General features: G+C 39.8%; 2 protein-coding genes across 7 annotated transcripts in view; both read right to left on the reverse strand.

Moving 5' to 3' along the window:
• Positions 1-1,063: 1,063 nt before the first annotated feature.
• On the reverse strand, positions 1,064-16,480 carry zbtb26 (zinc finger and BTB domain containing 26). Its single transcript, XM_061907020.1, has 2 exons — positions 16,363-16,480; positions 1,064-8,928 (listed from the first exon to the last, which is right to left on the reverse strand). Exon 2 carries the CDS (start codon positions 8,912-8,914, stop codon positions 7,604-7,606), a length of 1,311 nt encoding a protein of 436 aa, XP_061763004.1. The 5' UTR covers positions 8,915-8,928; positions 16,363-16,480; the 3' UTR covers positions 1,064-7,603.
• A 2,894-nt stretch (positions 16,481-19,374) lies between these two features.
• susd1 (sushi domain containing 1) overlaps positions 19,375-19,755 on the reverse strand; it is a 44,840-nt gene continuing 44,459 nt past the window's right edge. For all 6 annotated transcript variants that reach the window (XM_061907029.1, XM_061907026.1, XM_061907028.1 and 3 more), the window contains 2 exons: positions 19,634-19,727; positions 19,375-19,457 (listed from right to left, as the gene is read on the reverse strand). In XM_061907029.1, coding sequence (XP_061763013.1) covers positions 19,430-19,457; positions 19,634-19,727 — 122 coding nt within the window. In that variant the 3' untranslated portion in view covers positions 19,375-19,429. The remainder of the gene's footprint in view (positions 19,458-19,633; positions 19,728-19,755) is intronic.

Here is a 19,755-nt window from a genome sequence, read left to right on the forward strand (position 1 = left end):
TATATATATATATGAAACTACATAATCCATGTATGCATATATATGTATACATATATATAGATGTATATATATACACATACATATACGTATATGTATATATATATACATACATACATGAATGTATATATATATATATATATGTCTATATATATATATATATTTATATATATATGTATATGTATATATATATATATATATATATTTATATATATATGTATATATATAAATATATATATATATATATATTTATATATATATGTATATATATATATCCATTTTCTACCGCTTGTCCCTTTTGGGGTCGCGGGGAGTGCTGGAGCCTATCTCAGCTGCACATGGCCGGAAGGCGGGGTACACCCTGGACAAGTCGCTCCTCATATATACATATATATATGCATACGTATGTATATGTATGCATATATATATATATGTATACATACATATATATATGTATACCTATATAAATACACACATACGTATATATATGTATACGTGTATATATATATATGTACATACATATATATGTGTAAAACCTACATTTTAATTTATTAAGTATATTTGTGTGGTCATTGTAACTGTTTTTTAAAAAAATCATTTAACCCACATACAGTAATAACCATACCATATATTTTATACAGTTATCATATGGGTAAAATGTGAAAACCACTCCCCCACCACTACAGAATCTGAAAATTTGCACATTCGTGTCCAATAAAACAGCTCCTGCTTTTCTGGTAGTACTTTCTCCAAGACAATTATCTGTGTCAGTGGTAACGTTATCGAGCAGTACATTTGTCAACACACTCAACACCCTCCAGGTTTGGAGGGGTTTAGGTCAGGGCTCCATTCACTTAACCATGCCTTTATTGACTTAGCCAACTCGATGTAAAGTAAATACAACCTTTTTAAATTCGGAAACTGGTTAACTAACAGTAGGAGGATATGACGGCGATAGAGAACAAAATTAATTGTTTCCACAACTGGTGAACATACTTATTTTCTAATAAATCATATCCCTCATTAATATTTTACTAGGATTAAAAAGCAAGTGATGAAGACAGAAAACATTAAAATGGAGATATTTATTGTTTTTATGTAATAACAGCAATTATTGTACATTTTAAATGAATAGACGGAGTAAAAAATGTCACAGTGGTTACATTAAATTCAGTGTGTTTTGTTAAACGGTGTTTAATAGTTGAATGAAAGGGGGACAGCATGATGTTATGTCATTTTTGTGGGGGAGGCTGCTTTTTACAAGAGAAGAGAAATATTTTTTCCCCATTGAAAAATACCTTTTTTTTGCCATATGTATGCATCAACTACCAGGATTTTAATGTTTCTGTACATTTATGACTGTATAAAGTATACCTGTATATACACAAATCAGGTATTCATTGCCATTTATCCAGTGGACAACGTTGGAAAAAAACAAAAAACAAAACGACACAATCCTCAGGTACACACAGTTAGCACAATTTCTGTTTCAGCATTGTGAGGTCAAGCAATATGAAGGCATCTGCAATCTATTAAAGTGAAATTATTCCGGCGTGATGAAGTTACTCCCCACAATAACGCACAGTTAATCAGTTATGCATTGTTAAAATGTTCTTTTTACAGTGTCGCTTTATGGATGCTCTTTGTAATGCTACCATGCAATCACTCATGAAGGCAGAAGACAAAAATCTCAATTTCTGGCTTCATTGTTATCACCGTCAAACGTCTATGACAGAAACAGCCGAGCCTGCTTGTTGCTGCCAGACCCAACTGTGGAAAAATGTTCATAAATGCTACTTTGGACACCCCTGTTTTAATACAATGTAGCCTATAGACACGGTCCATTCACATCATGGATTAAAACTGAAGAATGACTCGCTGCAGATAAATTTTCATCCAAATTGACGCACCATTAGAGCTAGTTATTCTAATAAAAAATGACAATTATTTTATTTGGGAGATTACATCTTGAAAGGCGTATCTTCCCAAATTCTTAAAAAAAACCTCACAAATTATACATTTCCTTAAAGGCCTACTGAAACCCACTACTACCGACCACGCAGTCTGGTAGTTTATATATCAATGATGAAATCTTAACATTACGGCCGGTTTAGTTTACTAAATTGCAATTTTAAATTTTAACGCGGAAGTATCATGCATAATTCCACAGTATTATGGACATCTGTGTTGCTGAATCTTTTGCAATTTGTTTACTGAATATTGGAGACGTCAAAGAAGAAAGCTGTAGGCGGGAAGCGGTGTATTGTGGTCGCCTTTAGGAACACAAACACAGCCGGTGTTTCATTGTTTACATTCCCAAAAGATGACAGTCAAGCTTTACTATGGAACAGAGATGCCAAGCGAACACGGTTGGATTGGACCACACACACACAAAGTACAGTGTATGATGCAGCGATCATTTCGAAAGATCGTGTTTCGAAGAGGGTCCCTTGCGAAGGGCAGAGATGGGCATCGCCACCAACCGTCGACTAGGCCGACCTTCAGGTTCACAGGTATGACCATATAATCTCACTAAAACACTAGTAACACAATAAGCAGATAAGGGATTCTCCAGAATTCTCCTAGTAAATGTGTCTAATAACATCTGAATCGCTCCCACGGCCCTTTTTTTTTTTGGTCCTTCACTCTCACTTTCCTCATCCACAAATCTTTCATCCTCGCTCAAATTAATGGGTAAATCGTCGCTTTCTCGGTCCGAATCGCTCTCGCTGCTGGTGGCCATGATTGTAAACAATGTTCAGATGTGAGGAGCTCCACAACCCGTGACGTCACGCGCATATCGTCTGCTACTTCCGGTACAGGCAAGGCTTTTTTATTACAGACCAAAAGTTCCAAACTTTATCCTCGATGTTCTCTACTAAATCCTTTCAGCAAAAATATAGCAATATCGCGAAATGATCAAGTATGACACATAGAATGGACCTGATATCCCCGTTTGAATAAGAAAATCTAATTTTAGTAGGCCTTTAATTTGCCACATCCTTTTAGTAACCTAAAATACAGAGCCAAAACGTCAAATACATATTCATACAAATCATTCTCAAGTTCGGGAAGCACAAAATAAGTTTAGTTATTGTCTTGCGCTCCTATTTCGGTGGCTTTTCCTGTTTTGTTGGTATCTTCCTGTTGCAGTTTCGTGTCTTCCTTTGAGCGCTGTTCCCCGCGCCTGCTTTGTTTTAGCAATCAGGAACATTTAAGTCGTTGCTGTCTTTTTTTGTGGTGACATTGTTGATGGTCATGTCGTGCACGGATGTACTTTATGGACGCCTTCTCTGCTCCACACGCTTTAAGTCTTTGCTGTCGTCCAGCATTCTGTTTTTGTTTACTTTGTAGCCAGTTCAGCTCTACATAAAAAAAAAACAGCGTCACCTAAAATGTGTTAATTTCCTACATTTCCTTAGTGACCTAAAATAGAGTCATACGGAGCAAATAAACCAAATATGTATTCATACAAATCATTCTCAAGTTTGGAAAGCACAAAATAGGTAGACCAAGTGAGTAATAGCCTACGGATTGGGAAAAGTACAACTAATCGCCTAATTATGTGTGCTGTATCTTCTACAGTGCAATAACATTTAAAAAATTGACAAGAAACAAATATTTAGGGCCTGATCTACTAACTTGATAGAGCACGCAAAGCTGATCAACAAGCTTATGCGAAGAGGCTTTTAAGTGAGCGAAATAAGACGCGCAATTGTAGTCCGTCTTCATGAATATGCAGAGTGTATGCTTATTATCAGAACGCCTACAATACTGGAGGACAAAACGCAAAATTAATTATTTAAATGTGATTTATCAAGACCTGAACTGTTCTGCGGGAGCTTTTTTTTTTACGTCTTTATTCAGCACGTCCGAAATGTGCGCAGAAATAGCTGTGAGAAAGGAGGCGAACACGCTGCAGCTATGCCACACATATGCTTGTCAACATATATGGACCGTCCAAAATAAAAATATTAAGACATATCGTCTATTCAGCAATATCATTTCATAATTTTATAGCTCCTGGGTGACATGAGGGGCTGATTAAAACATCCAATTCATGGGTTGTAATACAAACACCTTCCTGCAATATGCATTTCCTTGCATCTGAAACATTCCACACTCGCAGATTTAGTGCCAGTATCTCAAAGGTGCACCTTCAGCAGACTAAAAAAAAAATGGGTCCTGTTGTAGTTGCACTGCGGGACTGCTTTTAAAATGCCCAGAAAAAGTGGTACATATAATATTTTTCTACTGTGTGTTTTAAAAACAGTAGAATGATTATATGAATGTGCAGTAAACGAGTGTCTACATGGTGAATGCCACGCAGCACACACAAAACCCTCATTTAAATAAGGCTTTCTGCACCACTTTCGCAGCCAGTCTTAGTAGATCACAGGCTACATGCTCAATTATAGCACACGCTAAGGATGTAATGATAGTAAAATCTATTATCGCTATCATGACCAAAATGATCACAGCTATCCTTACTATTGGGTATTGCTGAATGAGCTCTAAAAGTACTTATACACATATGTTTTAATATTAGTATTTTATGTTTGAATATCTAAGCTTTTATTGTTTTAACTGTACTGCAGTACTTTAAGATGTATTTAAAAGAAAAATGCGTAACAAATACAATCAGTTGCTATAATTATTTATTATTTCTGGTGGGTGTTGTGGTGTCCTACTCTGTTCGGCGGTCTTTGAACGCACTGTAAATATTTGAGTACCATGAATTGATTTACGTGGACCCCCGACTTAAACAAGTTGAAAAACTTATTCAGGGGTCACCATTTAGTGGTCAATAGTACGGAATATGTACTGTACTGTGCAATATACTAATACAAGTTTCAATCAATCAATAAAAACAGAAAGATCCCTCTAATAGACCTTGTAGGTTCAATGTGCACAATTGAATAGCTTAGTTGCTCAGACGGCAATGTGTTTATACAAGTTTAGATTGGGTTGTATCGTTTCTTAATGGGGAAATACAATAATGACTCTTGTTTTCATGCCAGCATTTAAGCTTTGATTGATTGATACTTTTATTAGTAGATTGCACAGTTCAGTACATATTCCGTACAATTGACCACTAAATGGCAACACCCCAATAAGTTGTTCAACTTGTTTAAGTCGGGGTCCAGGTTAATCAATTCATGGTACAAATATATACTATCAACATAATACAGTCATGACACAAGTTAATCATCATAGTATGTACATTGAATTATTTACATTATTTACAATCCGGGGGGTGGGATGAGGAGCTTTGGTTGATATCAGAACTTCAGTCATCAACAATTGCATCAACAGAGAAATGTGGACATTGAAACAGTGTAGGTCTTATTTAGTAGGATATGTACAGCCAGCAGAGAACATAGTGAGTTCAGATAGCATAAGAACAAGTATATACATTAGAAGTACATTTGAGATGGGATGTGAATGGAGGAGGGTATTAGTAAAGTGTTGAAGTTCCCTGGAGGTGTTGTTTTAGAGCGGTTTTGAAGGAGGATAGAGATGCACTTACTTTTATACCTGTTGGGAGTGCATTCCACATTGAGGCATAGAAAGAGAATGAGTTAAGACCTTTGTTAGATCGGAATCTGGGTTTAACGTGGTTTGTGGAGCTCCCCCTGGTGTTGTGGTTATGGCGGTCATTTACGTTAAGGAAGTAGTTTGACATGTACTTCGGTATCAAGGACGTGTAGCGGATTTTATAGACTAGGCTCAGTGCAAGTTGTTTTACACTGTCCTCCACCCTGAGCCAGCCCACTTTGGAGAAGTGGGTTGGATTGAGGTGTGATCTGGGGTGGAGGTCTAAAAGTAACCGGACTAACTTATTCTGGGATGTTTGGAGTCTAGATTTGAGGGTTTTGAAGGTGCTGGGGTACCAGGAGGTGCAAGCGTAATCGAAGAACGGTTGAATGAGAGTTCCCGCTAGAATCCTCAAGGTGCTTTTGTTGACCAGAGAGGAGATTCTGTAGAGGAATCTCGTTCTTTGGTTGACCTTTTTGATCACCTTGGTTGCCATTTTCTCACAGCTAGCAAGCTGGCTGTCTTTGTAATCTTAGTAGATCAGGCCTTCAGTGTTACATCTAAAGTTTTTGTTCGAGCGGTATTCCTGCAACCTACAGCAATCACAACAAGTTGAAACGCGTTTGTCTCCAATAGTAAATGTCCGGTGCAAAATTCATACCTGACAACGTCAGCGTTTGAAAATAAGGGAACATTTCTGCAAAATTGGGGCATTCTGATCTACTTACTGCTTACTGTGGTGCACGTTTGTTGTTTTATTGGTTTGCTTTGGTTTTGAAGGATTTATTTTTGTTTTGTCGCCAATGCCCTTCGCCATACTTGCCAACCTTGAGACCTCCGAATTCGGGAGATTGGAGGGGCGACGGGGAGGAGGTTGGGGGGTGGGAAGTATAATTAAAGCTAGATTTCACTGAAATTCAAGTATTCTTTCATATATATATATATATATATATACATATATAAATAAAATAAATACTTGAATTTCAGTGTTCATTTATTTACACATATACATGTACACAAACATAACACTCCTCTACTCGTTGTATTTGAAAGCGCAATGCTTTGCAGTCAGTAGCACAGCCTTTGAAGGAGCATAGGTATGGGCAGCATCTGTGACATTTATTTTGCAGGAAAGGAGTGACTTTAGGGTTGAATTGTCCATCCTTTCTATTATTCTCTGTCACTATATTTCTAACCACCCTCTCTGATGATGCATTTCTGTGTGGCACGCACAAAAATGCCTTCATCAAATGCACCGGAGTCTGGAATCTTCCATCTCTCCCTAGCATACCCCTTCCCCTTCCATCTGTCCTGGATGAACTGAAATTCTTGTTTTCAATCATTTTGGAACATGCAAGCGTACTTCTTCTTCTTACTCGTAGTCGCCATGAATGTCTCTTCTTCGTTCTTCTGCTTCGTCTCTGTTATGTTTTTTGGACATTACTACTTGCCGTAGCAATGCATGATGGGAATCCCGATGTTGTGTGTCAGTGTATTAACGTGGCGGCTGGAATAAACACACGCTGAGAAATAGCTCCGTGCCTGCCTACTTTATGGGTGATAAATAACCCTTGGATAACAGAGACATATATAATAGTCTCCTTCTTGTTGTGTGTGCTGTTGCGCACTAAGCTCCAAAAGCCGTAGATGTTATAAGGAGGAAAAGCGGACGTGACGACAGGCTGTCCTCACTCAGGTCCGGCTGGAAATCGGGGGATTTTCGGGAGAGGAACTGAAATTCGGGAGTCTCCCGGAAAATTCGGGAGGTTTGGCAAGTATGACCCTGGCTGTGCTGCTCCAGCAGTAACGGAGTGGACTTTTTTCACCCAAGAAAGTTAAAATACAGGAAAATGTTAAGACGCAAGGGTGCTGGGAAATTCATCAGTTACCCCTGGAAAAAACTGGAGGGGTGACAAGGTATGCCAAGATCACGGTCAATGCTTAAGAGTAGAAATAGATCTACCTCACTGATTGAACGTTCTTCTCCATTAACAGACCGCCGTCTTTTAAAATAGTGTATCGTAAGGTGGCGGTCTCTGCTCATCATTGTGAAACTTAGTTTCTCTTTTTATACAGTCTCATCCAGACAATGTCTCAAATCGTATCTTAGGTCCGTCTCATAACTGTTAGACTGACTGATAAACGGCCCGCTTGTGTCATTCTCTTCAGGCCCACAGTCATGCGAGTTGCCTTCGTTTGCGTTGTCAAAGCTGTTCTTGCCGTGGATTTGCTTGAGGTGCTTGCGGAGAACGGGCTTGTGGGCGAACATCATGTCGCAGTAGTTACAGCGGTGAGGCTTGTCCCCGCTGTGCAAGTTCAGGTGATCCAGCAAGGAACACTTCTGGGTGAAGGTCTTCCCGCAGATCTTACACTGGAAGGGTTTGATGCCCGCGTGGACCCGCATGTGTCGGTGCAGGTTACCCTTCTGTGTGAAGGTCTTTCCGCACAACAAGCACATGAAGAGCTTGTGCATCTTAAGATGGTTGGCGTACTTCTCCAGCTGGCGGAAGACGCGACTACACTTGGGACACTGGTGGTACCACTGGAGGGGTTTGTCGTAGCTCTTCTGAGTTTTTTCCGCCGGGTTGAACGGAGAAGGAGGACGGAAGGGGTAGCCCGGCATGCTTGGGGGCGCCGTCATTTCACTCCCACGACTGTCGACAGTCGAATTGATGAGCGAGTGTTGGGGCTCGGGCGAGTTCAGGGTAGCTGGAGCACTTGTCGGGAAGGTAGACTCTACAGACTCCACCTTCACGATGCTGATATCACTCTCTTCCACTTCTTGCACAGGATGTATATTGTACGTGTGAGGAGGAGACTTAGGCTGTATAATGACATCGTCATCGTCATCAGTACTGACGTCGTCCTCACGCTCCACCCGCTCCACTTCCCGCAAGTGTTCCTGTTCTCTCAAAGCCTGGGAGCCCGATCCGTCCTCTTTGACCACTCTTTTCGGCTCAGTGTCGACCTCCATCTTGTGTGGAGGCTGTGGCTTGATGAACTTGTTCAAAGCTTGAGTACACTGCTCCACAATGTGGCCCATTTGGAGGAAGCTGGCCACCGTCAGGTAGTTGACCAGCTCCAATTCCGGGAACTCTAGTTGGCCCGTGTAGCAGGACAGTAGCAGCTGCTGGCCAACCTTTGCCTCCTGGTTTATGGAGATCTGCACTTCATTGGAGTCCTGCTGAAGGATGAACTGGTCTCGTAGGAAAGACGAGCCAGCGGCAAACACAACCTTATGACCGGGGACTTTGAGCTGGTTGATACGTACGGTGACGTCACAGAAGCGTCGCTGGTGCCGAAGAAGGTTCATTTTCTGCAGCATGGAGTCCCCGTAGGTGGCAAAGTGGAACTGCAGGATCACCTGGTTCTGGGCCATGGTGAGCTATGCACCTGTTGAAGAGATAAGTGTGAACTTTATCATATCTCCTCAGGCATTTTCTGCTTTGTTATTTTATTCGAGAGTTTGTGTGAAAATATACACATACATATACATACGGGGGTGGAAATAAGTACCGTATTTTCCGGACCATAGGACGCAACGGATTATAAAGCACACTCCCGATGAATAGACCATTCATCGGCAGCCACAAGCCTCCGCCAGGGGGCAGTTTAGCGTACCCAGATGTAAAACATCTTTTGCACAATCAGCCTTTTCATATAAAGCCATAAAGGAATGGAACGACCTCACAACAAACTTGAAAAGTCTTACATATTACTCTTGAGTTACAATTGAAGTTAAAAAGTGGCTTTGGAGCAATCAAAGCTGCTCACACGGTCACTAAGGTGGCCACTATGTTTGACAGATCAACTTAATCGTTTGTTACGTCTCGCCTCGACTACTGTAACGTATTATTTTCGGGTCTCCCCATGTCTAGCATTAAAAGATTACAGTTGGTACAAAATGCGGCTGCTAGACTTTTGACAAGAACAAGAAAGTTTGATCATATTATGCCTGTACTGGCTCACCTGCACTGGCTTCCTGTGCACTTAAGATGTGACTTTAAGGTTTTACTACTTACGTATAAAATACTACACGGTCTAGCTCCATCCTATCTTGCTGATTGTATTGTACCATATGTCCCGGCAAGAAATCTGCGTTCAAAGGACTCCGGCTTATTAGTGATTCCCAAAGCCCAAAAAAAGTATGCGGGATATAGAGCGTTTTCCGTTCGGGCTCCAGTACTCTGGAATGCCCTCCCGGTAACAGTTCGAGATGCCACCTCAGTAGAAGCATTTAAGTCTCACCTTAAAACTCATTTGTATACTCTAGCCTTTAAATAGACTCCCTTTTTAGACCAGTTAATCTGCCGTTTCTTTTCTTTTTCTCCTATGTCCCACTCTCCCTTGTGGAGGGGGTCCGGTCCGATCCGGTGGCCATGTACTGCTTGCCTGTGAATCGGCTGGGGACATCTCTGCGCTGCTGATCCGCCTCCGCTTGGGATGGTTTCCTGCTGGCTCCGCTGTGAACGGGACTCTCGCTGCTGTGTTGGATCCGCTTTGGACTGGACTCTCGCGACTGTGTTGGATCCATTATGGATTGAACTTTCACAGTATCATGTTGGACCCGCTCGACATCCATTGCTTTCCTCCTCTCCAAGGTTCTCATAGTCATTATTGTCACCGACGTCCCACTGGGTGTGAGTTTTTCCTTGCCCTTATGTGGGCCTACCGAGGATGTCGTAGTGGTTTGTGCAGCCCTTTGAGACACTAGTGATTTAGGGCTATATAAGTAAACATTGATTGATTGATTGATTGATTGATTGATTGATTGATATTTATCCATGAGAGCATTTTTGTTGTAAATTGTGAGGTGTGTCTGTTAAAGTCATGGTTGTGTTTTACAAATGATGACAGAAGTGAACAAGAGCATGTATTGTCTGTGTGTGATAATGTAAATGAGGTTTGGTTGTATTGTTTATTAAATATGTGTCAATGAAAGGGCATTTTATGTCTTTTCTTAGTTTCATTACATGCTATGGTATGATATTATTGTCATAATTTTATTGCATGATTTTTTTTTGTATCCCTTTAATTTAAGTAGCCAGGGACTGCAGATTGAAATGAGCTATTTAGCTATAATCTGGTACAGAACATATCCGTCTTTGATCTTAATATTTCTATGCACTGTCCCTTCAAATAAAGACTAAACATATGTTTGGTTTATGATCTTTTTTCATATGTAAGGCGCACCGGATTATAGGGCGCATTAAAAGAGTTGTTACGACCAGGTCGCGTGGTGCTGCGAGGTTCGTTCTCCCGGGATGCAAACGGACTACTCCGGACAGGACTTGCACGTAGGAACATGATATAATCTCATAAATCATAAAACGAAGACAAGAACAAATCCAACGAAGCGTGCCTAACTAGGGTTGGGCGATATATATCGATATACTCGATATACATCGCGGGTTTGTCTCTGTGCGATATTGAAAATGACTATATTGTGATATTCGAGTATACGTTGTCACGCAGTTGCTTTTAGCTACAGGCTCTTCCCACTATTTCTTGTGTCTTCTTCTTACAGACAGCAAGCGCACCTTCTTACATACAGTACGTCACATACTGTCACGTCATACGTCACATATGTATACGCCCTCGCGGAGCAGAGAGGTAGCAGCGTGGGTAACGTTAGCTGTGGTGCGAGTGGTAATACGAGGGAATGAAGGTGCCAATCTGGTAACAAATGAAGGAAGAGTTAATTCCCAAGAAAAACAGAAGGGAGTCTATCGCCTGGTGGTGGTTTGGCTTCAAGTGGGAATACGTCAAAACAGACAACCGTAATTTGTCAATTGTGGGGCAAAAGTGTTGCTAGAAAAAGTAGCATTACTGCTAATGTGTAGCATCATTTGAAAAGTCACCTGCTAGAGAATGAAGAGTGTTTACTCCGCATGTCAACATATCCGTTCGGTGCCACTAACAAAATGCAGAGGCAACCATTTCCACATGAACACCGTATGAAAAAAATAGTCAACAACATAAGGAGATAACGTCCGCAGTAACCCACCACATAGCAATTTAATTTCCTATTATGCAGCTCATTTTTATTTGACAATTATTTAAATATCTTGTTTGACATCATGCACAAAAAAACACTTTATTTGTTTTAAACTATTAAGGGAATAAGCGGTAGAAAATGGATGGATGGATGTAGTGGCGTTCTGTACAAAAAGCGCACTTTAATTTAGTGTTGTTTTGATATGTCATCTTAGTGACATCATGCACAAAAGTGCACTAAAATTATTGGTATGGGATTGATACCCAAATGTGTGGTTTCATCCAAAACTAATGTAAAGTATCAAACAACAGAAGAATCAATCAATCAATTAATCAATGTTTACTTATATAGCCCTAAATCACTAGTGTCTCAAAGGGCTGCACAAACACAACACAAACCACTACCACATCCTCGGTAGGCCTACATAAGGGCAAGGAAAACTCACACCCAGTGGGACGTCGGTGACAATGATGACTATGAGAACCTTGGAGAGGAGGAAAGCAATGGATGTCGAGCGGGTCTAACATGATACTGTGAAAGTTAAATCCATATTGGATCCAACACAGTCGCGAGAGTCCAGTCCAAAGCGGATCCAACACAGCAGCGAGAGTCCCGCTCACAGCGGAGCCAGCAGGAAACCATCCCAAGCGGAGGCGGATCAGCAGCGCAGAGATGTCCCCAGCCGATACACAGGCAAGCAGTACATGACCACCGGATCGGACCGGACCCCCTCCACAAGGGAGAGTGGGACATAGGAGAAAAAGAAAAGAAACGGCAGATCAACTGGTCTAAAAAGGGAGTCTATTTAAAGGCTAGAGTATACAAATGAGTTTTAAGGTGAGACTTAAATGCTTCTACTGAGGTGGCATCTCGAACTGTTACCGGGAGGGCATTCCAGAGTACTGGAGCCCGAAATGAAAACGCTCTATAGCCCGCAGACTTTTTTTGGGCTTTGGGAATCACTAATAAGCCGGAGTCCTTTGAACGCAGATTTCTTGCCGGGACATATGGTACAATACAATTGGCAAGATAGGATGGAGCTAGACCGTGTAGTATTTTATATGTAAGTAGTAAAACCTTAAAGTCACATCTTAAGTGCACAGGAAGCCAGTGCAGGTGAGCCAGTACAGGCGTAATGTGATCAAACTTTCTTGTTCTTGTCAAAAGTCTAGCAGCTGCATTTTGTACCAACTGTAATCTTTTAATGCTAGACATGGGGGGACCCGAAAATAATACGTTACAGTAATCGAGGCGAGACGTAACAAACGCATGGATAATGATCTCAGCGTCTTTAGTGGACAAAATGGAGCGAATTTTAGCGATATTACGGAGATGAAAGAAGGCCGTTTTAGTAACGCTTTTAATGTGTGACTGAAAGGAGAGAGTTGGGTCGAAGATAACACCCAGAATAAGTGATTATTACATTTTAACAGTGGTGTTGATAGAACATGTTGAAACAGAACAGGTAGATTAATAATTACATTTTACAGTTTGTCCTTAATCATGTTGACAAAATAACAGAATGATTAAATGACACAATATGTTACAGCATATGTCAGCAGACTAATTGTTTTACTACTAAAAAAAAAGTTGTCGTGTATGTTCACTATTTTATTTAAGGACTAAATTGCAATAGTAAACTTATGTTTAATGTGCCCTAAGATTTTTTGTTAAAATAAAGCCAATAATGCAATTTTTTGTGGTCCACTTTACTCAGAAAAATATCAAAAACTACCAAAAAGGATCGAGATTTTTTTACCGGTACCAAAATATTGGTGGGCGTCAAAAACACACTAATAAACATGTCATGTTATTGACATCGCAATATCAAAGTTTAAGTGTAAACGTACATGAATTGCGTCGTATAGCAGTAATGATATCAACTACATAATTCACGTTCATGGTTACTGGAAAACGACGCGATTTTCACATTAATTCCGACTAAATTTCGTGACGTTATGCAGGAATTGTGTTGATGCTGAACAACGTGACTGTCTCCAATAAACAAATAGTGGATGCTAGTTGCTAACAGTGAAGACTGTCCACAATAAAGAAATAGTGGATGCTAGTTGCTAACAGTGAAGACTGTCCACAATAAAGAAATAATGGATGCTAGTTGCTAACAGTGAAGACTGTCCACAATAAACAAATAAGGGATGCTAGTTGCTAACAGTGAAGACTGTCCACAATAAAGAAATAATGGATGCTAGTTGCTAACAGTGAAGACTGTCCACAATAAACAAATAGTGGATGCTAGTTGCTAACAGTGAAGACTGTCCACAATAAACATATAGTGGATGCTAGTTGCTAACAGTGAAGAATGTCCACAATAAAGAAATAGTGGATGCTAGTTGCTATTAGTGAAGACTGTCCACAATAAACATATAGTGGGTGCTAGTTGCTAACAGTGAAGACTGTCCACAATAAACATATAGTGGATGCTAGTTGCTAACAGTGAAGACTGTCCACAATAAACATATCATGGATGCTAGTTGCTAACAGTGAAGACTATCCACAATAAACACATAGTGGATGCTAGTTGCTATGAGTGAAGACTGTCTACAAAAAACAAGTAGTGGATGCTAGTTGCTATGAGTGAAGACTGTCTACAAAAAACAAGTAGTGGATGCTAGTTGCTAACAGTGAAGAATGTCCACAATAAAGAAATAGTGGATGATAGTTGCTAACAGTGAAGACTGTCCATATTAAACAAATAGTGGATGCTAGTTGCTAACAGTGAAGACTGTCCACAATAAACAAATAGTGGATGCTAGTTGCTAACAGTGAAGACTGTCCACAATAAAGAAATGGTGGATGATAGTTGCTAACAGTGAAGACTGTCCACAATAAACAAATAGTGGATGCTAGTTGCTAACAGTGAAGACTGTCCACAATAAACAAATAGTGGATGCTAGTTGCTAACAGTGAAGACTGTCCACAATAAAGAAATAATGGATGCTAGTTGCTAACAGTGAAGACTGTCCACAATAAACAAATAAGGGATGCTAGTTGCTAACAGTGAAGACTGTCCACAATAAACAAATAGTGGATGCTAATTGCTAACAGTGAAGACTGTCCACAATAAACAAATAGTGGATGCTAGTTGCTAACAGTGAAGACTGCCCACAATAAACAAATAGTGGATGCTAGTTGCTAACAGTGAAGACTGTCCACAATAAAAAAATAGTGGATGCTACTTGCTAACAGTGAAGACTGTCCACAATAAACAAATAGTGGATGCTAGTTGGTAACAGTGAAGACTGTCCACAAAAAACAAGTAGTGGATGCTAGTTGCTAACAGTGAAGACTGTCCACAATAAACAAATATTGGATGCTAGTTGCTAACAGTGAAGACTGTCCACAATAAACAAATAGTAGATGCTAGTTGCTAACAGTGAAGACTGTTCACAATAAACAAGTAGTGGATGCTAGTTGCTAACAGAGACGACTGTCCACAATAAACAAATAGTGCAACGCTAGTTGGTAACAGTGAAGACTGTCCACAAAAAACAAGTAGTGGATGCTAGTTGCTAACAGTGAAGACTGTCCACAGTAAAGAAATAGTGGATGCTAGTTGCTGAGAGTGAAGACTGTCCACAATAAAGAAATAGTGGATGCTAGTTGCTAACAGTGAAGACTGTACACAATAAACAAATAGTGGATGCTAGTTGCTAACAGTGAAGACTGTCCACAATAAACAAATAGTGGATGGCTAGTTGCTAACAGTGAAGACTGTCCACAATAAAGAAGTAGTGGATGCTAGTTGCTAACAGTGAAGACTGTCCACAATAAACAAATAGTGGATGCTAGTTGCTAACAGTGAAGACTGTCCACAATAAAGAAGTAGTGGATGCTAGTTGCTAACAGTGAAGACTGTCCACAATAAAGAAGTAGTGGATGCTAGATGCTAACAGTGAAGACTGTCCACAATAAAGAAGTAGTGGATGCTAGTTGCTAACAGTGAAGACTGTCCACAATAAAGAAGTAGTGGATGCTAGTTGCTAACAGTGAAGACTGTCCACAATAAAGAAGTAGTGGATGCTAGTTGCTAACAGTGAAGACTGTCCACAATAAAAAAAATAGTGGGTGCTAGTTGCTAACAGTGAAGACTGTTCACAATAAACAAATAGTGGATGCTAGTTGCTAACAGTGAAGACTGTCCACAATAAACAAATAGTGGATGCTAGTTGCTAACAGTGAAGACTGTCCACAATAAACAAATAGTGGATGCTAGTTGCTAACAGTGAAGACTGTCCACAGTAAAGAAATAGTGGATGCTAGTTGCTGAGAGTGAAGACTGTCCACAATAAACAAATAGTGGATGCTAGTTGCTAACAGTGAAGACTGTCCACAATAAACAAATAGTGGATGCTAGTTGCTAACAGTGAAGACTGTCCACAATAAACAAATAGTGGATGCTAGTTGCTAACAGTGAAGACTGTCCACAATAAAGAAGTAGTGGATGCTAGTTGCTAACAGTGAAGACTGTCCACAATAAAGAAGTAGTGGATGCTAGTTGCTAACAGTGAAGACTGTCCACAATAAAGAAGTAGTGGATGCTAGTTGCTAACAGTGAAGACTGTCCACAATAAAGAAGTAGTGGATGATAGTTGCTAACAGTGAATACTGTCCACAATAAACAAGTAGTGGATGCTAGTTGCTAACAGTGAAGACTGTCCACAATAAACAAATAGTGGATGCTAGTTGCTAACAGTGAAGACCGCCTTGAGAGTCGTAGCTTTAGCACAGACTGCAGCATGAGGCTAACATTGCAGATGTATGATTAGCTGCCATTGCGTTGTGTTAATACTTGAGGAAGAGACACTCACTGATGTTTTGCTGGTCGCCTCGTCAACAAAACGGTTTAGGAAATATTTTACTGGCCTGTCTGTGCTCCACCCGCTCTCTCTCTCTCTCTTTCTCTCTTTCTCTCTCTCTGAAAGTCCTTGGAGCGATAGACGTCATCTGGTGACGTCACGTGAGCACACTGCCTCCCACCGCATTGGAGTGCAGTGCAGTGGACTCTTGACATATCCGTCCATCCATTTCCTACCGCTCTTCCAATATTGTCACGAATTATAGACAACGTTTTGATGTATACATAAAAAATAAAAATAAAAAATAAAATAAAAAAATAAATAAATAAATAAAATAAAAAAAATAAAACAAAAAAAAAATAAAAAAAAATATATATACAATTATATATATATATATTTTTTTCTCTTAGTTTTATCTTTTATTTTATTTATTTATTTATTTTTTGCTGGTTTTGTATGATAAAGCTGCAGAAATATTTAAAATTGTATATATTCATATCAAATAGAGTCAATGTATGCATAAATGCAATTACAATTAAAATCGTGTATATATACATATATATATACATATACAGTATTTATATATAACTGTATATATATATATATATATATATATATATATATCTTCTTTTTTTGCTGGTTTTGAGTTTTGTATGATAAAGCTGCAGAAATATTCTACATTTTATTCATTCATATCAAATAGAGTGAATATATGCATGAATGTAGTTAAAATGAACATCTTGTATGTATACAGTATTTATATATAATTGTACATATACATATATATAACTGTGTATAGAGGGGTTAGTGCGTCTGCCTCACAATACGAAGTTCCTGCAGTCCTGGGTTCAAATCCAGGCTCGGGATCTTTCTGTGTGGAGTTTGCATGTTCTCCCCGTGAATGCGTGGGTTCCCTCCGGGTACTCCGGCTTCCTCCCACCTCCAAAGACATGCACCTGGGGATAGGTTGATTGGCAACACTAAATTGGCCCTAGTGTGTGAATGTGAGTGTGAATGTTGTCTGTCTATCTGTGTTGGCCCTGCGATGAGGTGGCGACTTGTCCAGGGTGTACCCTGCCTTCCGCCCGATTGTAGCTGAGATAGGCGCCAGCGCCCCCCGCGACCCCGAAAGGGAATAAGCGGTAGGAAATGGATGGATGGATGGATATATATATATATAGTATTCATATATAACTGTATATATATATAAAACTATATATATATAACTGTATATATATGTATATAAATATATATATATACACATATATATACAATTATATATATATATACAATTTTATATATATATATATATATATATATATATATACACACACACCATTACATGTTATGTAGACCAGTGGTCCACAACAATTGGTACCAGGCCGCATAAGTAATTTTTTTTTTTTTTTTCCTTTTTTAAAAATTATTATTAAATCAACATAAAAACACAAGATACACTTACAATTAGTGCACCAACCCAAAAAACCTCCCTTTTTCATGACAAACCCCTCCCCGCCACAAAAAATAAACACTGGATCGGTTTGCAGCTGAGTGTGAAGGGACCGGGATGAAAATCAGCACCTCCAAGTCCGAGTCCATGGTTCTCGCTCGGTAAAGGGAGGAGTGCCATCTCCGGGTTGGGAAGGAGACTCTACCCCAAGTGGAGGACTTCAAGTACATCAGGGTCTTGTTCAGGAGTGAGGGAAGAGTGGATCGTGAGATCAACAGGCGGATCAATGTAGCGTCTGCAGTAATGCGGACCCTGTATCCGACTAAATTACGCGGCGTTAACCAGGATTTACCGTATTTCCTTGAATTGCTGCCGGGGCGCTAATTATTTTAAAACCTCTTCTCAGTCCGGCACTTACCAAAGGCATGCGGTAAATTTAGGCCCGTGCTTATAAATTTGAGTGTGATGTAAAGATACCATCATGAAAAGCACATTTAATTAAAAAAAAAAAAACGTTATTATGGTCTTGCCTTTACTTATAAATAAAGTCCATGCCAGCTCCTTCTGATCAAAAGCATCGATAACTTGTTTATAGAAGTCTTCCTTATCTTTCTTCAGTTTTAAAAGTCTCTCTGTCTCAATGGAGATCTTCCTTTATTACCTCCTGCTTCGATTGAAAGTCCAGTTTAGAAAACTGTTTTATTTTAGATGTGTAATCCTCCATGTTAAAAGTGTCGCTGGAACGTATCTCAGCTATATTCAGGCGGAAGGCACAGTACACCCTAAACAAGTCGCCACCTCATCACAGGGACAATGAGGAACAACATGATAGTTCAAAATGAATACTGTCATTAATCAATCAATCAATCAATGTTTACTTATATAGCCCTAAATCACTAGTGTCTCAAAGGGCTGCACAAACCACTACGACATCCTCGGGCAAGGAAAACTCACACCCAGTGGGACATCGGTGACAATAATGACTATGAGAACGTGATACTGTGATACTGATGATACTGATGACTATGAGAACATATGAGAACATGATACTGTGAAAGATCAATCCATAATGGATCCAACACAGTCGCGAGAGTCCAGTCCAAAGCGGATCCAACACAGCAGCGAGAGTCCCGTTCACAGCGGAGCCAGCAGGAAACCATCCCAAGCGGAGGCTGATCAGCAGGGCAGAGATGTCCCCAGCCGATACACAGGCGAGCAGTACATGGCCACCGGATCGGACCGGACTCCCTCCACAAAGGAGAGTGGGACATAGAAGAAAAAGAAAAGAAACGGCAGATCAACTGGTCTAAAAAGGGAGTCTATTTAAAGGCTAGAGTATACAAATGAGTTTTAAGGTGAGACTTAAATGCTTCTACTGAGGTAGCATCTCGAACTATTACCGGGAGGGCATTCCAGAGTACTGGAGCCCGAAATGAAAAAGCTATATAGCCCGCAGACTTTTTTTGGGCTTTGGGGATCACTAATAAGCCGGAGTCCTTTGAACGCAGATTTCTTGCCGGGACATATGGTACAATACAATTATATAATTATATAATAATTCAACAATAATCCCAAAGTATACAAAAACAGATTTTATTTCAAAAAGTACAAAAAAAGCAATACAAGCAGTCATGTTCTTATTTTTTTCCTGAAAAACCTGCAAGACAATTGAGAAAGTTCACTAAAGTGCATCTTTGGCTGGTTAGTTACAGAAAATTGAACGTATAGCAACTGTTACTTATTGATAATAAAGCTAACAAGAAAGACAACAAGTCATACCTCACTATGTATTTCTAAAAATAAAAGCTCTTATTGGGTAATCATCATTCTTACCAGGTATAAGCATGTCCAAGCGAAGCAGCTAAAGCTATGAGTCCGACTGTGGCCGCAGCACAAAGTGATGAAACCTTCACAACATAGGATGTACCTGGAAGAAAATACAACATTTCCATTGC

This window comes from Nerophis ophidion, linkage group LG07, assembly GCF_033978795.1.
Source record: "Nerophis ophidion isolate RoL-2023_Sa linkage group LG07, RoL_Noph_v1.0, whole genome shotgun sequence".
Taxonomy (NCBI): Eukaryota; Metazoa; Chordata; class Actinopteri; order Syngnathiformes; family Syngnathidae; genus Nerophis; species Nerophis ophidion.

Bases quoted from the DNA above. Each gene is read 5' to 3' on its own strand.
- zbtb26 (XM_061907020.1), bottom strand. From the start codon at position 8,914: ATGGCCCAGAACCAGGTGATCCTGCAGTTCCACTTTGCCACCTACGGG.